Source organism: Lactuca sativa, chromosome 2, assembly GCF_002870075.4.
Source record: "Lactuca sativa cultivar Salinas chromosome 2, Lsat_Salinas_v11, whole genome shotgun sequence".
NCBI classification, from domain to species: Eukaryota; Viridiplantae; Streptophyta; class Magnoliopsida; order Asterales; family Asteraceae; genus Lactuca; species Lactuca sativa.
In genome coordinates, this window is record NC_056624.2 from 143,662,284 (window position 1) to 143,681,271 (window position 18,988).

The following is an 18,988-nucleotide window of genomic DNA, read 5'->3' on the forward strand; positions in this document are numbered from 1 at the left end:
CAGCTGCAGCCTAGTGTGTGTTTGGTGGGTGTTTCTTTTTCACGTGGGTAGAAACTTAATAGGTTGAATAGGCTACTAGCTGTAACACTCCTTTCGGGTTCTTTGTCGAGTGTGTGTTGTGTTCGAGTATCCTAGTATATTCTGGGGGGGGGGGGGGTGCGTTTTTTTCTTTGGTGTGTGTGGTGTTTTTTTCTTCATGTTCCCTTTTCTCCTATCTAATACTCATATGCAGGTTTTTTGGGAATACTTGCAGCTGCACAACATCATTGGGTAAATGTTTAGTTTGAAGGTTGGTTTGTTATCTCATTTGAAATCATTTCATTAAAGAGGGCTCGGACAATTTACCCCTGCAACCCATGCTGGTAGCTTCATAGAAGTTGTGGTGAGATAAACTGCCTTGTTTTGAAGGGTGATTATTGCATTAGTTTTGGAGACAGTTTCATGAAATCGACTTGGACAACTTTACCCCTGCATTACATGCTTATTGAATGTCGAGTTAATTTTACCCCTGCATTACAGGAGGCGGAATTCGCTGCGAATACAGGCTTTGGGTTACCTTCAAAATTTAGTAATAGCTTTAGTGTATGAGGGGTGCAGCTGGGCTTCAAAAAATATTCTCGCATAAGTATAGAAAAGTTGATAGCTGTAGCCCAAACTCCATTTTTCTTTATGTTCTTTGTTTATTAATTATGTTTGTTTGAAATTCTATTGTTGTACTCTGTACAACTTTGCGCTGTCTTATTAATACAATCCTGCATTTTCAAAAAAAAAAAGCTCTGCATGTCAACATCATCTTCCTTCCGCAACAAAGTTGGTATATTCCGGATAATGATTGTGATTATGTTGGCTTGTAACATGCAAGAGAGAAAAGAGAGACCTATTTGGTCATGGTGGATTGTGGTTGGCAGCAAGAGAGGCTACGATTGTGGCTCCATGTCATTACAATGAGATCAGGATTGCGTGCACGGTCGTGGTGGCCTGCCACTGTAGCCACAAAAAGTCTTCGTTGAAGGTATTCCGGATGCCCTAACAACTTCAAATACACAGTGACAGATCTATAATTTGGATATGTTGGGGGAAAATAATATATCAAATAAATCTTCGGCTCGGATGAAAATAATGTGAATAAGTTTTTTAAGATCGAGTTCTTTTCTTTAACTGAATATAAAAAGTTGACATCGATAAAAAGAACACCTAAGGCCTCCAAAAAACTAAATACCACTCAAAGAATGAAGGTAAATAGAAAACTTCAATCATATAAATTATTTAGCGATGCAGAGGAATCGACAACACATATTGAAGGTCAAAAGAGTCAAGATGAATATTAATTTATTCGCTAATTGAATTAGTTTTCTAAGCTTAATTTTGATTTTCCATTCTTATCCCTATATTTTTTTTGGAATGACTACGTTCTATGCTTCTTTCCATTTAGTATTTAAACTTTAGTTTATGTCCGAAATTTGATGCCTAACATCAATATTTAAGTTTTATCGATATTTCATTTGTGGTCTTTTCTAACCTAGTAACCTTCAATCGTTCAACTATTCCCTAACATTAATACATCAAGAATTCAGAAAGAAACCTCAACCATATAAACTGAATTATAGTAAAAAAATTTATGAAACCTCAAACTTATGACTAACTTAATTTGTTCAAGCTCGATTTCTAGTTGTAGGTTGAATCCTCAACTTCAATTTCAAGTTTCTCCCTTTTCATTTTTCAGATTTGATGGTTTTTTTAACCATTGACAGGAGAGGGATTATCGATTAAATGAGATTTAGCTGATCATCAACGAAATAAAGCCAATAATGGCCTTATTTTGTTTTTCAAATTAAGCCTAATACCCCAACTCCCAAGTCCAACATCAATAGCCCAAAATTTGTTAGGGGCTAATGAATGAAGAAGAACTAATGACAATATTTTAAGCCTATTCCAATATAAGAAATTTCAAACCATTGGGGGCACTCCCTCCCTCCTTTGTTACCGTTGTAACATCTCAAGTCGGAATCAAGAGTTCAAGGGGGTAAAGTGTAAATTAAGTCAGGGACTCGACGAGTAGGTCCTCTTACTCGCCGAGTCGGAGCGGGATTTTGTCACGGGTTAAGTAGTCAACTTGCCGAGTCGGCAGATGGACTCGACGAGTTGGTGCTGAGGGGAGAAAACCCTAGTCTCGGGAGTTGTGCCCTATATAAAGCACATTATAGCCACCCTCAGCCTCTTTACTACCCATTTGAGTTCCAGAAACCCTAATTAGTGTGTGTGAGCCTCCATTGTTAAAGTTTGAGCTTGGAAGAAGATTTCAGGAGGGGAAAGTTAGAAGATCAAGAGGCTAGCATCGGGAGATCATTGTAGATCCGGAATCTACTCCTTATTGGCACATTTCTGAGGTAACAAGTCGTTACCTTGAGTTTTCTCCTTCTAGATCCATTCTTGGTTGTTGTTTTGGGAATTTTAGCTTGATTGGAATCCATTTCGGGTTTAGAGGTTAGATCTGAAGTTGCAACTTCAGATCTAGGTTAATAGTGAGCCATGGAAGCTTAAAGCATCAACCATAGGGCTTGATTTAGGGTATCTTTGTCCCAAAACCTTCTTGTAGCTTAGTTGGAGCTTGTTGAGCCTTGCATGCACATAAAGTTGGAAACTTTACGTGTGAATCTGGCCCTAGGAGTCCAGATCTATGTATTGGAAGCAATGAAATGGCCTGAAATCGTCTGAATGAAGATGTCACGTTTGGACTCGGTGAGTCTGTTCTTGGACACGACGAGTCTGGTCGTGGAACCCTAACCCTTTCTGGTTAAGCCTCGAATCGGTGAGTCGAGGGACGACTCGGTGAGTTAAGCAGAATGGGACTCTGAGATTGTTGGACTCGACGAGTCTTGGGGTGACTCGGCGAGTTGAGTCGTATTATGGGAGTTTCTGAGTAAAGGAACTTGACGAGTCGACGGGTTGACTCGGCGAGTAGGGTCAACCTGGAAGGTTTACTTTGACTGAGGACTTTGACTTTGACCAATGGTTGATCAGTTTGACTTCCAAGCGTATTTTGGTAATTATTGGTATTTATTGGATTTGGTTAATTGGTAGTGTTCAGTGGTGGAGTTCGTGTCGGTGGTCGGAGCAGCGTGATCTTATCTCTTCAGTTAGCTATAGCAGGTGAGTTATCCTCACTATATCGACAGGGTCTAAGGCACCAAGGCCGACCCTTTATCGGATGGGAATTCGGGTAGTTGTTTGTTATGTTATTGCTTTGCTATGTCTGCATCCTGCTAGTTAGGATGATATATGTTAGAGACCTGGTTAAGGTCGGTATCCTGGTATACATGATGATGCTATGTTAGTGACCAGTTAGGTCGGTATCCTGGTTAGGATGTTGCTATGTTATGTGATTTGCTAGATCGGTTGATTAGTTGTGAATTGCTATATCATTATATGTTTATGTGCACATGGTTGTTGGACTGGGGTTGGGTTGAGGCGGGTCCTGCTTTGTGCTGTAGGCCAACATACCCAGGGCGGACCGGTTAGACCGAAGGCCCGAAGAGCGGTCTGGATAGGCTGAAGGCCCAAAGAGGGCGGACCAGACGTGCCGAGGCTCGGAGAGTGGACCAGATAGACTGAAGGCCCGATGCGGGCGGATCAGTCATACTATAGACTCAGAAAGTGGACCAGGTGGAATGAAGGCCCGGTGCGGGCAGACCAGTCATACTGTAGACTCGGAGAGAGAGTGGACCGGGTGGACTGAAGGCCTGGTGCAGGCGGACTAGTCACACTGTAGACTCGATATGCATGGCGGTTCTATTTATGATATGATATGATATGTGTATGGTATTGTGGTTGGTATTTTTGGGGTAACTGACTAAGCTCTCGAGCTTACAGTTTCAGTGTATTGTTTCAGGTACTTCAGCAGATCGTGGCAAGGCGAAGGCATGATCGTACCGCTCCTCAGTTTTATGTCGATATTCTGGCATACTCTGATAATAAATGAATTGAAAACCTTTTTGTAATAACTTAATGAATATGAGTTGTTTTTGAAAAGTTTAAATTGGTTGTAAGTTTTTGGATGTTACAATTGCGTCCGCCCCTGAACACATAACAAATTGACACTAAGGTGCTATTTGTTTTTTTGAAGTCAAATTGTCTGCAGTCTGCGGACCACATCTGCAAGCCTCTACGATATAAGAAGTGGACCAAATGTCTGCAGTCTACAATAAAAAGACTTTTTGTTTTTAACGCCTGCAGCTGTTGAAATAAATTGATTTTTCAAACTTAATTTTATGTCATAAACATTAAAAATGCATTTTTAGCAAAAAAAAAAAGAAAGAAAGAAAAAACTGCAAGATGGCCCATGTTTTTTTTGGTTTAGGTTAAAATGAGGTCCGAAGATCTTTGAAGATAAGATGTTTTTATTAATGAAGTTCATTAATAAAAACATCTTATGAAGTTTGTTTACGGTTATGAAGCAAATGGGATTTGGTGATATTTGGATCCGGTGGATCGAGGGGTGCTTATCCTCCTCAAGAGTTTCCGTTATCATCAGTGACTCGGCTACTAAAGAATTTCATATTACTTGTGGTGTTCGTCATGGCGATCCTCTTTCGCCTTTTTTGTTCATTATTGCTATTGAAGGGTTAAGTGTGGTCATGAAATCAGCTTGTGATCTTTCCTTGTATCAAGGGGTGAAAATTCCAAATAAGGGTCCGTTGATTTCTCATTTGTTTTATGCCGAAGATGCGCTTTTTATTGGGCAATGGGGTAGATCTAAGGGTCAATGACCTAGAAAGGTAACCAACTTTGGTCTTTGTTCACATTTATGTAACCATATTTTTTTCGTTCATATTTAATCATTGAACTTGTTTGCCCTGTTCAAAATAAGGTAATATGGCTAGTAATTACGGTAATATTACCTTATTATGAACAGGTCAAACAAGTTTATTGGTCAAATGTGTATGAAAAAAAACATGGTTACCTAAATATGGACAAAAACCAAAGTTTCTTACCCGTTTTGGTAATACTGGAAGTTATTGTATTTGTGTGAGGTTTTGAATTGGTGTAACCTCTCTCCTACTCAGTTTCATTCGGTTAGAGAGCTCTTGGAGTACAATGCGGTCTAGGGTAATTGTCCCAAAAAACGAACAATCCTCTTGGCTATTCTTTATGGTTATCGTTGGTGCACTTGGAAGGTGAGAAATGATATTGTGTTCAACAACGTGAGAACTAATGTTCCCAAAGCGGCGGATAATATATGTTCGTTAGTTTTTAATTGAGTGAAACATAGAGGAAAGAAAAGGAGTGTAAATGGGTGGATTGGATGTGTTATCCTTTTAATGTTTTGTAAAACTTGTATTTTGTTGTTTGCTTGCCCTGTCTTGTTTCTTCTTGGGCTAGAATGTTTAATATATTTTCCGCCGGTTTCAAAAAAACAAAAACAACCCTTAGCGATTTTCATAAAAGAGCTCGCTAAATACATGAATTTTCATAAAAGATGTTTGATGAATATATTGTCAAAATTTTCGTAAAAGGCTGTTGTTGAATATGTTTTTTTTTTTTTTTTTTTTTTAATTTTTATTTTATTTTATTATTTTTTTTAATACAGACGAAGACAGGATCTCTATGTTGATAAATGATCTTCGGTTTTTCATATTTTAAATTCTTCTCTTTCGCTAATTTAGGGATTGAAGGTCCTAAGTCTACTAAACCGAAACTGAATAATAATGCGATGTTTGAGGAATTTAATGACTATTTATAATATGGATATTGATAAGAAAAACTTGAGTCACAAAGGAATCTAACATCTAACAATAATGAATATAAAAGTTGGGTTTATTTTGAAAAAAAAAATCTAAAACAAACATAAGATAAAATATAGGGTTATTTTAGAAATAAATCCAATTTATGCATCGGTAACCCGGCTCCATTAATAAACTAACATTGAATATGTTGAGTTAGGTTTATTTTAACAAAAAAAAATGTAAGCCTTTTATTGAATAAATTTACTGGTAAATAAATGTCTCAACTCATTAGCATAACATGATACCAACGTAATTGGATTCCAATAGTAAAACCTTCATTACTTTAATACCATTGCATTGCTCATTCTTTATACCAACATAAATTTAGATTTGTGTCATGTGACCTTATCTTTTAATAAAATGAGTTCTTTTTAACTAAACTAAGCTTTCCTTATCTTGAACTTGATGGAGGTGGAGGCACATTGGACTTGGTCATAATTATCCATGCAACAAGCCCAATAGCAAGAATTACGCCCCCAAGTAACTCACACTTTAAATCATAAGTGCCCTACAACACACAACACACAATAGTCACATTTATATATAATGGTCAAAACTTAGGGAAATAAAATAATGTGCAATAATTAAGCAAAATCATACACATAGAAGTATATAATGAAAAGAATAAATAAAGAAATTATTATCATAATAACCTTAACACTTGAAGAAGAGGCACCAGACTCTCTAGCCAATATCTGATCAACTAGACCAACTTCACCTTGCATGTTCCTCATCTTGTGCATCTCAGGTGCAGGCTGCATGATTGATTTTTTTTGTTGTTTTTAAGTTAAAAGTAAATTTGAATTACTTAATGAACAAAATATGGGATGATCACAAAATTGACAAACTTTTAAAAACAAAATAACCATTTGAGTCAATCAATTGCAAAATTCCAATAAATTGAAAACAATCATATTTCACAAAGATATTGCAAAGATGTTCACATTTCGGAAAAAAGAAAGAAAGAAAGAAAGAAAGAAACTGCAAACTAACATCATATGAAAAAAAATATGTTTTTTATTCATTCTTTTAAGGTTCTTAGGTGGTCATTTTGGTAAAAGGTCAAAAGGTGGTTAAACTAAAACAAACCAGGAGTGATTAATTTATGTGATTATGATTCACTTCAAATATTTTGTGAAAGTAAATTTAAATTACATAATATTGTGGAATTAGTAAAAACAGAATAATTAACCTAGAGCAATTAATTGATAAAGAGAAACAAGTGAAGAAATTTAAATGAATGAATTACCTGAGCACATATTTTCAAAGAGTAGCGATAATCTTCATTCCGTGGAGACTGAAACAACAATACATTTCAACAGAAAACATCAACACATGGATTTGATGCTTAGAGAACATAAATAAATAAATAAATAAATAATTTTATGTACAAGAAAAGGGATGAAGTAATTAATTAATACCAGTTCTACAGCCTTTATGAAATATCGAAATGCCACGTCATACTCAATTTTCGCCTCATCATGATCGGGGTTTAGAAACGCCTTAAACTTGTGAACTTCCCCTAAGTACCACACAGCCTTATCATTTGTAGGATCGATAGTCAACGCCTTATGAAGTTTTGACATAGCCTCTAAACATTGTTTATTCATTCAGTCAAAATTATTTTATAAACATGAAAAAAAGAATTAATGTATTAACCCAAAATAACAATTGATCCACTAAAAGGGCCAAAACTATATTTCTTACCGGTTTGTATACAATAGTGACGGATCTGGAGCAAAATATAATTGGAGTCCATCTTATATAAAAAATTAGACAAAAATTTGAAAGCAGAAAATAAAATCTAAAAATTTGATTTTTTTGGGGGTTTTTCTATTAAAATATTACAAAAAAATGATTTTTTAGCAAAAATGGGGGCCAAAAGAGATAACTTCAGCAAAAGATGAATTTTTTTAGGATAATGGTTAGGATCCACTTTCAAGTGAGGTCCATGGACCCCCATAACACTGATCCACCACTAGTATCAATGGTGTCGCTTATTATAATCCACGTAAGCCTCAAATTATCAACTAAGCACCGGTGACAACACCTTTTTCTTTGTTCCTTTATTTTTCATAAAAAATATCCAAGATCCTTAATTCACCGCACGACTCTATCCTCGTCTTTAATACGAAATTCATGGACAAATAATGACATTCATCTGTGAGTTAACCAGCTTGTGGAGCAACCTAAATGTTTCTTCCCTCATAGTGCAAAGTAAAGAATATCATGGAGCATGATTTGGAGGTCCTGAAGCTGAAATCTAAAGTGTAAAAATTAAGGACAAAGATGAAATGGGTTGACTTGGTTGTCTTTGTCTGTGTTTTGTGTGTCATTGTTTTCTTCGTTTGGATGTGAGATGGGTATCGACGGATGAATTATACAGCTTTGGATATGGTTAAGGTTATGTGAATATTCGTTCTTTAGTAGTGTGTTGGCATAATTAGTAAGCAAAATGTATGTTGGGATACTTTTGTTGTGGCTGATAATTTAACTTTTCTATAATGACTAACAAACATCGGTATATAACGCAAGATATCAACAACAAGATTCATGTTTTGGTGTATTCAATGTCTTAAATGCTTTTTGGTATTTTGTGTTTCTCATAATAATGTCATACAATATGGTCCATAATGGCAATAGTATATTCTTGTACTTAAACGAGGCAAAAGTTATTAAAACCTAGTATATTATAGAAATGTTTGTTGGATTTATATTTTCAATAATCATCGTCGAATAATATCGCTATTAACATCTGATCTTATAGGATCACACTTTTATCAACTTGTCACATATTACATATTTATTAAGTATTTGATTAGTAATAAATAATTCAACTCTTGTATTTAATTAGCGAATAATTAATATTTTATGAAAATGATATTTATCAAATGGGCTCCTCCCCCTTTTGGTATTTTGAAGTTGAACACAGATGGTTCTTCAAGGAATGGCATGGCAGCAGGGGGTGGCATTATTAGGGACTATAAGGGCAAGAGAGTATAAATTAGTTATAATCATATTGTATGATTTAATAAGTCATATACAAGTTTTTAGACACTTAGGATTCCACTAGACTTTACAAGATACATTAGTTTATTAAAGTAATATGTTGAAGACTTCACCCTCTCCTTTATCTCTCCTCATGGTCGTAAGTTTCTAAGGGATGGGAGGTTGCTTGCCAACCTCCCTCTTACACACTTCATGCCTCTTAATGACCATCACTTTGCATTAAATGGAATTATGAGCTTTAGATCTTAGATGGTGTGTATGTAAGAGAATGTAACACTTAGTTTTTTAGCTAGTTTCTGTCTTCCCTCTTGAAATTCGTAGCCTATATCCCTATTCCTCTCTTGCTCTCTTTTGAAGCTAGTTAAGAGTATTGACGGTTTAGAAATACTTCTCCTTTTGTACTTAATTGTATTAAGTACTTGAAGTCTAAAGCAGTTCAAGATACATGAAGAGAACTAGCACCTTCATGACTTACTCATATTGGTGGATACTTATAGAGAAGATCAAACTTATTATCTTTTCCATCTTCATCAACTCCCAAATCCGAACAGGATCAATGGCTCTAAAGTTGTCATTCTAAAATACCCTATGATTGTTTTAATATCATTATAACCTATGTAGTTAGAACCTTGATGGTTTTTTTTAAATGGTAAAAAACAATTATTTTTACTATGTTTCCGTTTCCGTGCATAAGAAAATGTATCATTTTAGTTATCAAAACCTATCAATGTCAATACAAACACTAATATGTATTGATATGAGGAGCATGTGAAACATGTTTCGGAGGTTCTAAAGCTGAAATTGGAAGTGTAGAAATTAAGGACAATGTTAAAATGGGCTGATTTATTTGTCTTCGTCCTTCTGTGTGCTTTACGTGTCATTGGCTTCTAGATTTGGGTTTGAGGTGACATAGGGGATAAACTATACAACTTTGGTTATGGTTAAGGTTATGTAGTTGTTGATATAAGTAGTAAGAGGAATGTATGTTGCAATCTTTTTGATGTGGTTGGTGATTTAGCCTTTTTGTAATGTTAATAAGTAAGCAAAGGTTATAAAACTACATTATTTGATATAAATATTAACATAAAGTAAATCTAGGGAAAGCAAAATTAATGTGATGTCAATGATAGTTCAAATTGTTTGGGAAGTTAACTTCTTTAATCAAACAATGACATGATCTTATTCAACAAACTCAATTACCCATTTTCATAATCGACAAGCTCTTTTTAACTAAACAATGGATTAGCAAATAATATTGTCAAATTGAACTAATTCTCATCTATTTAAGGAATCTGATGATTCATCCTATTTTTTGTGTTTATTACTTATGAATCATCTTTTTAAATTTCCCGGTAGATTGTTTCATCTATATACTTTTTTCAATTAGATCTTTTTAAATATGCTTACCTATAGATGGTTTCATGAATATTCACATATATAGCATTTTTGTATTTTTTTTATACGGTTTGAATAAGTTGATTGATTCTATTTATGCATGAATATTGTTTTGAATTTGCAAATTAGTTTTTTTTATAACTTAGAGATAAAATATTGATAAAAGGTAATTAAGAAAAAACTCTTTTAAGATAAAAAAAAAAATCAGTTAATTTTAATTTTAATTTACTTTAGCAGCCTACAAACTTTAAAAATCAAACAATTTTCTTTTTGCAAGATCGAGACGTTTGGTATACCTATTCTTCTACATATGTTTGCAAATGTGGTCCATAGATTACAAAACTTTTACCTTTTAAAAAACAAACAACACTTTGATGCATCCAAAATCTTTAATGATTATTGGTAGTTTGTGTTTGATATAATAATGTTGTCAAATATGATCAATAATGGCAATGGCAGATTTGTGTACTTAACAGAGTCAAAATGACAAAAAAAACTATATCAAAACCGATATATATATATATATATATATATATATATATATATATATATATATATATTTATATATATGTATATATATATATATATTAAAGAAATGTTAACATATATCCCATATGTATTGAAATGAGGAACATGTAAAGCATGATTTGGAGGTTTTGAAGCTGAAATTAGAAGTTAAGAGTTTAAGCACAAAGTTGAAATGGACTGAGTTGGTTGTCTTTGTCCTTATATGCATTTTGTATGTCATTAATTTCTAGGTTTGGATGTCAGGTGGTACATGAGATGAATTGTATAACTTTGGTTATAGTTAAGGTTATGTAGTGTGTCCGTATAAGTAGTAAGCGAAATGTGTGTTGGAATCCTTTTTGGTATGGTTGGTAATTTAGCCTTTTTGTAATGATCAACAAATATCAATATATAATGGAAATGATTAACAACAAGATTCCCTTTGGTGTATTTAATGTCTTTAATGTTTTTTGGTAATATGATACTGTTAGGTGTCATGATTGGTTAGGATAATGCTAGTAATGGTTGTAGATGGTTAAGTTTGATAGCCTGAGAGCTCTTGGTCTAAAACCTTATTGCATGGTTCTTGTTTGATTTGTTGCTTTCGGGCGTACTATCTGTTCGACTGTCTATCTGATTTCTGACCACATATGAATTTATGAATTGTATGAAAGACCAAAATCTAGCCCCTGACAATTGTATGAAAGACTAGGATATGACCCCCATGACAATTATATGTAAGACTAGGATTTAGTACTTGGCATTACAAGGAAAGACCATGATTTGGCTCATGGCAGGAAGTGATTATAAGACTATGATTTGGCCCATATTATTCACTTAGGGTTGGGATAGAGTCGTTATTTTATGTACAAATGTTATGTATGTTATATACATGTTGATAGGAGAGTTGGTAGGTCGGAGTTAGAGCTGATGACTTTATGTTGATGCATTGTATATATGATGTAATATATGGTATACTGAGAAGCTCACTAAGCCTTAATAATTATAACAAGAGTAATTTTTTTTTTTTTAACTCGGATAGACCCCAACATATGTTTTTGTTACGTGGTTGGTCCCTGTCCGAAGTATAAAGACTATTTTGCCCTTATTAATATATTTTTCTAATTTATTTATTATCTTCTAAATAATTTTATTATTTAAAAATAACAATAAGCCCACTAATTATCCCACTCCATCAAAACAATTTTTTTGGAATGGCAAATTTATTCTACTCCTAAACTATTCTCCTAAATCCACCTATGTCTGTAACATGACTTGAACCCTCTAACTTTAAGGAGGGAGGGCAACACCATATACTGCTGAACCATCAAAACAATTGATGTCAGCTATTACCATCTCCGGCAACAACGGTACTTCAACTCTAGCAAACCATCGCTAATATACGCCCGATTACCACCACTTTCTCATGTTTTTTACCATTACAACCTCTGAAATCAAGTTTACCTTCGTATCTCCCTATCAGTTACGAACTAGAGCTTCTATCTTTCTCAATTTCACTGATTTTGAATCTACAAATCCCAACGATTGTGGAGGCTTTGAGCCTTCATATACATAGAATCAGAAGCCAACATATAGCAATCAGACCAGAAATTAAAACTAGAAAATCAAACACAAATATTCATATCCGGTACAAACGAGATGAGAAAGAGACAAAGAGAATCTACATTCACAAACACATATCATTTGTCAAAATGTTTTATCGATTTCATGCCAAAATCAGAATTCAAAGCCACCAAAAAATCTAGAAAAGAGTAATGATGGTGATTAGATAGACGACATTATTATTTTTAGATTTGTGTTGATGATTTGCATTCTTGATTCGTATGTAAGAGCATCAGTGACAGTAGTGTTAGCTCTTGTAGATGGCAACACAAATGGGTGAGAGAGACGAAGGCTCATAACTGCGATGATAGTAGTGTTATCATTGATAGATCTAACCGGCTAATTGTTTGCTCAAGTCTAATGATAATAACACAAGCCTTAGGTCATCGACACTTTTGGATCTCCAGTAGTGTATAGGTTTCCAACGTAGGTCTCCGTTGGAGCCCTAAATAGTTATGGATGGAAACAAGAGTAATAACGGTATAGAGGTTTCCGTTGGAACCCTAAACAACTCTACAGATGGAAATATGGGTTTATTTTGTATTCTGCAAATGGACTTTAGAAAGGATAGAGGGAGACGAACGAGTTTAAGAGGGTGGCGGTCAATTGCATGATGATGAAGATAAACGGAAGGGGCGGGGAATATTATTAATAGTTTTTTTAATTTTATAAATAATTTGTAAATAATAAATCAATTAAAAAAAGTTAATAGTTGCATAATAGTCTTTTTAGGTCAAATGGCGACCAAAAGTGCAACAAAATGATGTAAAATGAACCATCCAAGTTAAGAAAAAAAGTTAAGGACCAAACATGCTTGCAGAGTACCCCAAACCATACGGACCATTTGTGTAATTTACACTTATAACCATCTAAATTTGTTTGCTTGGTGAATTCCCTTGTGCATATGTTTAGTGTTTGTTTGACAATCCTTTGACTCTTCCTCGTTCTACTGAATTTGTGTTGTTTGAGGAATTGCAATCTGTATTTCTTTTTGCACCTCAACCGTCACTACTTGCTTGTTGAACCTCTGCTTACAGACCTCCTTGTACAGTTGTACAACAACCTCTATTGCAACATACACTCAAACATGTTATATGTTAGAGTTCAAATACTATAAAAACTTTAGAATAGAACGCATAATACTTTCTTAGTCTTTTGTTTCTTAGACTCCTTACTTAAAGTTTCGTTGGTTTGTCCACCAACTTACATGCAACCTTGTTGTGACCATCTTCCTTGCATATGTTACATGCTATTTTTCTTCCTATCTTTTGAAGCTTTATGATTACAAATTCTTTCTGATGAATCCCTCTTTCTTTTAACACTTGGTCTTCCGAACATCCATATATTAATGGGAGGTAATAGAAGATATAAGTTGTTTTTGGCTACATGTTTCTCCTATTCATACCAACAATCTTATAGTTATAAGTTAGTAGAAATAAAATATTTTTCCTTGTTTTCAACACATACCACAACCCATATCATTGAATGTGTGTTGAGTTCAAAAAGCTTATTGTCATATTAGGTTGGAGGGCGTGGAGTGTGGTAAGAATGAGGTGGAGCATATGTGACACATTTTACCATGGTAAACACCCTGCCTAGTTCATGGTAGAAACCGCATGGCAAGAAAAACGGCAAGAACTTGTTGTGCTCTTCTCTCAGTTACTCTTCTACCCTCTCTCTATCTCTCTCTTCATTCTCTTCCCTATCTCTATCTCTTTCTTCATGGAAAAGACTATACCATTCCATGTGAATGGTGTTTTCGATGTCAAGATGAGGTGGAATGTCTACACACATAGTAATGAATGTGTGTTTATTCTTTTACGGATCTATTTCATAAAATAAAGTCATGATTTATTTATTTACTTATATTGCTGAGTATTAGGTTGATTATGTTTCTAATTAATCCATATTTCATCATAAAACGTATATAAATCGTTATATGATATTAGTTTGAATATGTTTCTTTTAATATTTCATCATGAATTTTCTCAATGCAATACGTTGATATTAATCACATTGATGGGCTATGCAACTAATTAATACATTATTCATCATTGAATACACAATTCAAAGAATTTTCTTACATAAATCCTACTATATTAGATTCGTATTTTTTCAAATAAAAGAAGAGAGTTTTGATTTTCTTGGGTTAATGAGAGTATAATGGTTTTAATATACAAAAAAGAAATTGGCTTTTTTTAAGCATCCCCCCAAATGAAAATGTAAAAGATGAAAAGAATAACAATATGGATATCAAATCGAACTAATAAATAAAGTATTGATTTTTGTCCATGTAAAATGAATAACAATCTCATTAAGCATGAATTATAGGGCAACTCCATAACAGATGCTATTAACATCAATGAATCATGCCGATTCGATTTCTTGAATAGAATGTTTGATCATAACCAATTCTAATCTGACCACAATTTGTGTGTTTGTATCATTTAGTTTTTGCAAATCCTACCAACCCAACAATGGATGCAGCAAGAATAACCCATCCACATATCTGATACATCAAAGCCTTCTGCAAAGTCCTACTCTTCCGTGACTTCAAACCCTGCAATAACTGCACACAATTTGATTTATTAACCAACACATTTAACAACTTCATCAACAAGCAAGTAAAAAAATGACTTTTTTGCTCTCAGATTATTCATTTGTAGATAGGAGAGGTGGATACACTGGCATAGGAAGATGTTGAAGCTCCTGATGCCATAGCCTGTTGATGCGATTCAATTGCCTGAAAGAAATCACAGTAGTTTTCAGCTGCTTATAAAGCATTAAAAAAATCAAATAATTCATCATTCAGCAACAATGTACCTTCGCAGCCTCTTCAAATGATTCCTGATAAAGATCATTACATGGATCCTGCAACAGCCAATCAATAATCGATTATAGTAAAGTTCATTAGATAAACTGATTTACAAAAAATCAATTGTAGACGTGAAACCTGCCACATCAATTGCCTTCTGGAAGTAAAAGAGATCTTTAGCTGAATCTTGATCAGGAGTCATAATGGCAAGAGAAGTAAGAGCACTACCCATGCACCACAATGCCTCATGTTTCCTAGAGTCGATGAACAAATAACAATGCATCATACAGTTCCGATATAGCTACTGTCGAATGAAATTTAATCAAAGAAATCAAAACCTAGCAAATACATTAGATTAAATCCAAAAGAATTACATCAATGAGAATAGATCGAAGCATTCACGGCTTACCTTTAACCATAGTGTTCGATTCCTCATTTCCTCTACACTCTTGAATGTAGACAGTTTAAGCAAAGCCTTTCCCCGTTTGATTAGATTCTATGACCAATCGACGAACAATGAAATACACGAATCAGATGACGTCATGGAACACGTAACGATAAGAACAAGAATGCACAGAAACACGAAGATACGTTTAACAAGTGGTGCGCGAAATCCTAACCTCGTTATCCAGAGGGTTTTCGATATAGGTGTTTCTGACAGTCTGGAGAAGGTCATCCAAGTTCGGTTGCGCCTCCTTCGTTGCCGTTGTGCCTCTGTCGTTGCCGTTTGCACTTCCATCGTTGCCGTCTGCTTCGGGGGACTACTGAAATTCGAGAGTCGGATACGTGATGTTTTTGAATTTTTCTGCGGTAAATATTGGAGTAATGGAGTTATAGTTATACCGCATAGCCACTTAGGTCCTACAAAAATTTTATTTCATACGAAAACTACCCTTATCCCCGCCAACAAATAATCACGAACTACGATTACATGTTTTCAAGTTTTAGCTCCATGTTTTCTCCAGAAAATAATAATTAAAGTGGCCGAATACGGGCGGTGTTCACTCTGACACGGCACATGTCTCCATCACGAAGTTTTGTTTGAGTTTTGTAATTTTTGAAGACCAAAGACCTAGAAACCAAACATAAGTTGTGTCCCAACTAGGGGTGTAAGTGAGCCGACTCGTTAAAAGATCGACTCGATATCGAATTAAACAAGCATGAGCTCGAGCTTCCTCAAAATTAAACGAGCCGAGCTTGAGCTTGGACAAGCTAGGGCTCGACTCAAATCGTTTACACCCCTAGTCCCAAGCCCAAGGATTGTTTTCTGGTTTATCTGATTTTCAAAGACTTATTTAGCACGACGGCCAAACATGCACTATGCTCCCTCTGACACGGGTCGTGTTAAAAAAAATGTCTTGAAACAGCATCATACATCATTCGAAAGGATCTGGGACGTGTCTGACTGTCCGCCTCCAAAAACGGGTCATGTTTCTGGAACACGAGTCGTGTTCCGCAATTTTAGCCTTATATGTTGATGATTTCTTGTATAAATACCCCCTTAATCCAACAGACAAAATACTAGCCATTGCACACGGTTTCTGGCGATTTTCAACATTTTTCAACGGATTTCGAAGATCTTAAGATTGTAACTTGATCTATTCATTTAGTTTAGTAATATTTACAGTTTAGACTTTACTTTTTATTGTTTTGAATCGTTTTTAGCCATGTTTGGCTAAAAACCTTAGATTTCAGTTTCGTATCGATTTGACTTTTCTTACAAGTAATCATTAGGCTGGGTTTTGACTTGTGATTTTATCTAGTTTTATCAGCTTAGTTTTTAATATAATGTTTGTAATTGTTTTAATTAACAATTAATAAGCAACAAATATTAGATTGGTTCAGTCAAATGACTTAATTATGATATATCATAATTTTAACCAGTTTTACACTTACCAACTTGTGAAAAGTATCAAACTTTTTTGCGACAATGATCTTAATGCTATTTTCTAATTTGATTAAAATCTTATTTAATTAAGTTACTGAAAAATTAGGTTTAACTAAAAAAAAAAACTTGTTTTTGTTAGCTAATTAGGTAAAAGAGAATTATTACTGCCTGTTAATCAGTACCAGGTGCAGGACTCCACTGTGGAATTAAATTCTCTTTTTATCATTGAACTTTCAACAAAATTTAATTTATGCAACTTTAATTTTTAGCAAATTTATTTTCATTTATTTTTAATAATCACCCCTAACTAGTGCGCCTCTTACACAAAAATACATAGCCATGCAACACGATGCCTCATGTTTCTTAAAGTCAGTGATCAATGTGTCATACGGTTTCTAAATAACATCTTTAGAATGAATAGAAATTAAAATCTAGCAAATTCATTAACGATAATAGATCCAAGCATTCACATTAGAAGATCATGCTTACATTTAACCATAGTTTTCGACTCATCTACATTGTCCGATGTTGACAATTAAGCACATCCCCTCCCCCATTTGATTAGATTCTATACTAATCAACGAACAAGGAAATACATAAATTAGAAGGTTTCATATAGAAAAAAATAACAAAAAGAATATGTATACACAAAAACATGAAGATATACATTTAACAAGTGGTGTGTGAAATCCTAACCTTGTTATCGAGAGTTTTTTTTGGAATAGATGATTTCAGTAGTCCGGAAAAGAAGTTCAACCAAGTCCACTTTCACTTCTATCGTTGTGGTTTGCCTTTGCTACAATTAAAATTCAAAAATCGGATACCTTATATTTTTCTACCTTGCATACTACAGTTATACAACAAAGGTACCCACTAAAATATTATTTTGATGGGTTATGAAGGTTACAAAATCAATGCACTAAGAAGAAAAACATTTAACGATTAAATGATTAGGGCACATGCAACCTAATAAGGATCCATGTCTTTCACATATAGGCAACATACTATGAACTATCAGCCTACAAAACTTTTCTATATGAAATCTAATTCATAAGGATGAAAATGTACCTTGATGATTTTTGTAGCAAACAATCTTGAATTCCTTCTTCAAAAACTTTTGGCAGCAAACACCACACTTGTCGTGCCTCTGATGGCTCACACCCAAGCTAGCAAGAAGGATGTTGAGGATGGATGTGACAACCCGAAATTTCCATTCTGAACAAACCATATCAAGCCAATAGAAGTTAGAACAGTTACAGTGAAATTTCCAGACTTTGGGTATAAGTTTGGGTATTTCAGGATTAGCACTTAAGGAGATATCAGGAGAGTGGATGCACTAGGGTTTTGTGCAACACTGTTATTCCAATACTCTAGGATATTAGAGTTCATTCCAGGAATAAAATATTTTCTGCCAAAAATCTCAGGACTATATATAGAAATCTGAACCATATTTATTCATTAGTTACATTTCCAACTAGAGAAAAGCCGAATTCTCTCTCACGGATCTTCGGGTTTTTATCCCAAATCGTGAGTACTTCTATCTAGTTATATTATATAGCTTAGATTGTGTTTTATAACATCAAAATCGGATCAAAAACCCAAGATTTGGGAGTTTACCGCCAAAGAACACTTGGAGAGTAAACTCCTTTTTAAGGGCCAAAAGAGTGACCAATGTCCCTCAAAGCCTTGGAACTCAAACTAGAAGCCACCATTACATGTTTAGACCACAAAATCAACCAGAAACAAAGGCTAGAAGTGAGTTCACGGACAAGGATGTTCTTGGGCCGTGAACTCCATTTTTAAGTGTCAAAATGCCCTAAAAACCTTCCTTAAGCCAAGAGACTAATTTAGACAAGTACCCTAATGTGTTTAGGACTAGCAAACACCTTTAGAACACCAAGAAAAAGGTGTTCACGGCCCAAGAAGTTCCAGGGCCGTGAACTCCAAGAAATAGTGCCAAATGGTGCT

General features: G+C 34.5%; 2 protein-coding genes across 2 annotated transcripts; both read right to left on the reverse strand.

Moving 5' to 3' along the window:
• Positions 1 to 6,174: 6,174 nt before the first annotated feature.
• LOC111887807 (mitochondrial import receptor subunit TOM20-like) lies at positions 6,175 to 7,542 on the reverse strand. Its single transcript, XM_023883953.2, has 5 exons — positions 7,491 to 7,542; positions 7,205 to 7,374; positions 7,033 to 7,080; positions 6,437 to 6,538; positions 6,175 to 6,291 (listed from the first exon to the last, which is right to left on the reverse strand). Exons 1-5 carry the CDS (start codon positions 7,540 to 7,542, stop codon positions 6,175 to 6,177), a joined length of 489 nt encoding a protein of 162 aa, XP_023739721.2.
• Positions 7,543 to 14,631: 7,089 nt separating this feature from the next.
• Positions 14,632 to 16,030, reverse strand: LOC111887831 (mitochondrial import receptor subunit TOM20-like). The gene is made up of 6 exons (XM_023883982.2): positions 15,753 to 16,030; positions 15,542 to 15,628; positions 15,271 to 15,436; positions 15,141 to 15,188; positions 15,001 to 15,060; positions 14,632 to 14,886 (listed from the first exon to the last, which is right to left on the reverse strand). Exons 3-6 carry the CDS (start codon positions 15,277 to 15,279, stop codon positions 14,761 to 14,763), a joined length of 243 nt encoding a protein of 80 aa, XP_023739750.1. The 5' UTR covers positions 15,280 to 15,436; positions 15,542 to 15,628; positions 15,753 to 16,030; the 3' UTR covers positions 14,632 to 14,760.
• Positions 16,031 to 18,988: the final 2,958 nt, after the last annotated feature.

Bases quoted from the DNA above. Each gene is read 5' to 3' on its own strand.
- LOC111887831 (XM_023883982.2), bottom strand. The intron at 15,061-15,140 runs GTACATTGTTGC...GATTTCTTTCAG, and splicing joins CATTTGAAGAGGCTGCGAAG to GCAATTGAATCGCATCAACA. The intron at 14,887-15,000 runs GTATCCACCTCT...AATTGTGTGCAG, and splicing joins CAACATCTTCCTATGCCAGT to TTATTGCAGGGTTTGAAGTC.
- LOC111887807 (XM_023883953.2), bottom strand. From the start codon at position 7,542: ATGGACTCCAATTATATTTTGCTCCAGATCCGTCACTATTGTATACAA. The intron at 7,081-7,204 runs GTATTAATTAAT...TTGTTGTTTCAG, and splicing joins TCATAAAGGCTGTAGAACTG to TCTCCACGGAATGAAGATTA. The intron at 6,292-6,436 runs GTTATTATGATA...TGTGTGTTGTAG, and splicing joins CCTCTTCTTCAAGTGTTAAG to GGCACTTATGATTTAAAGTG.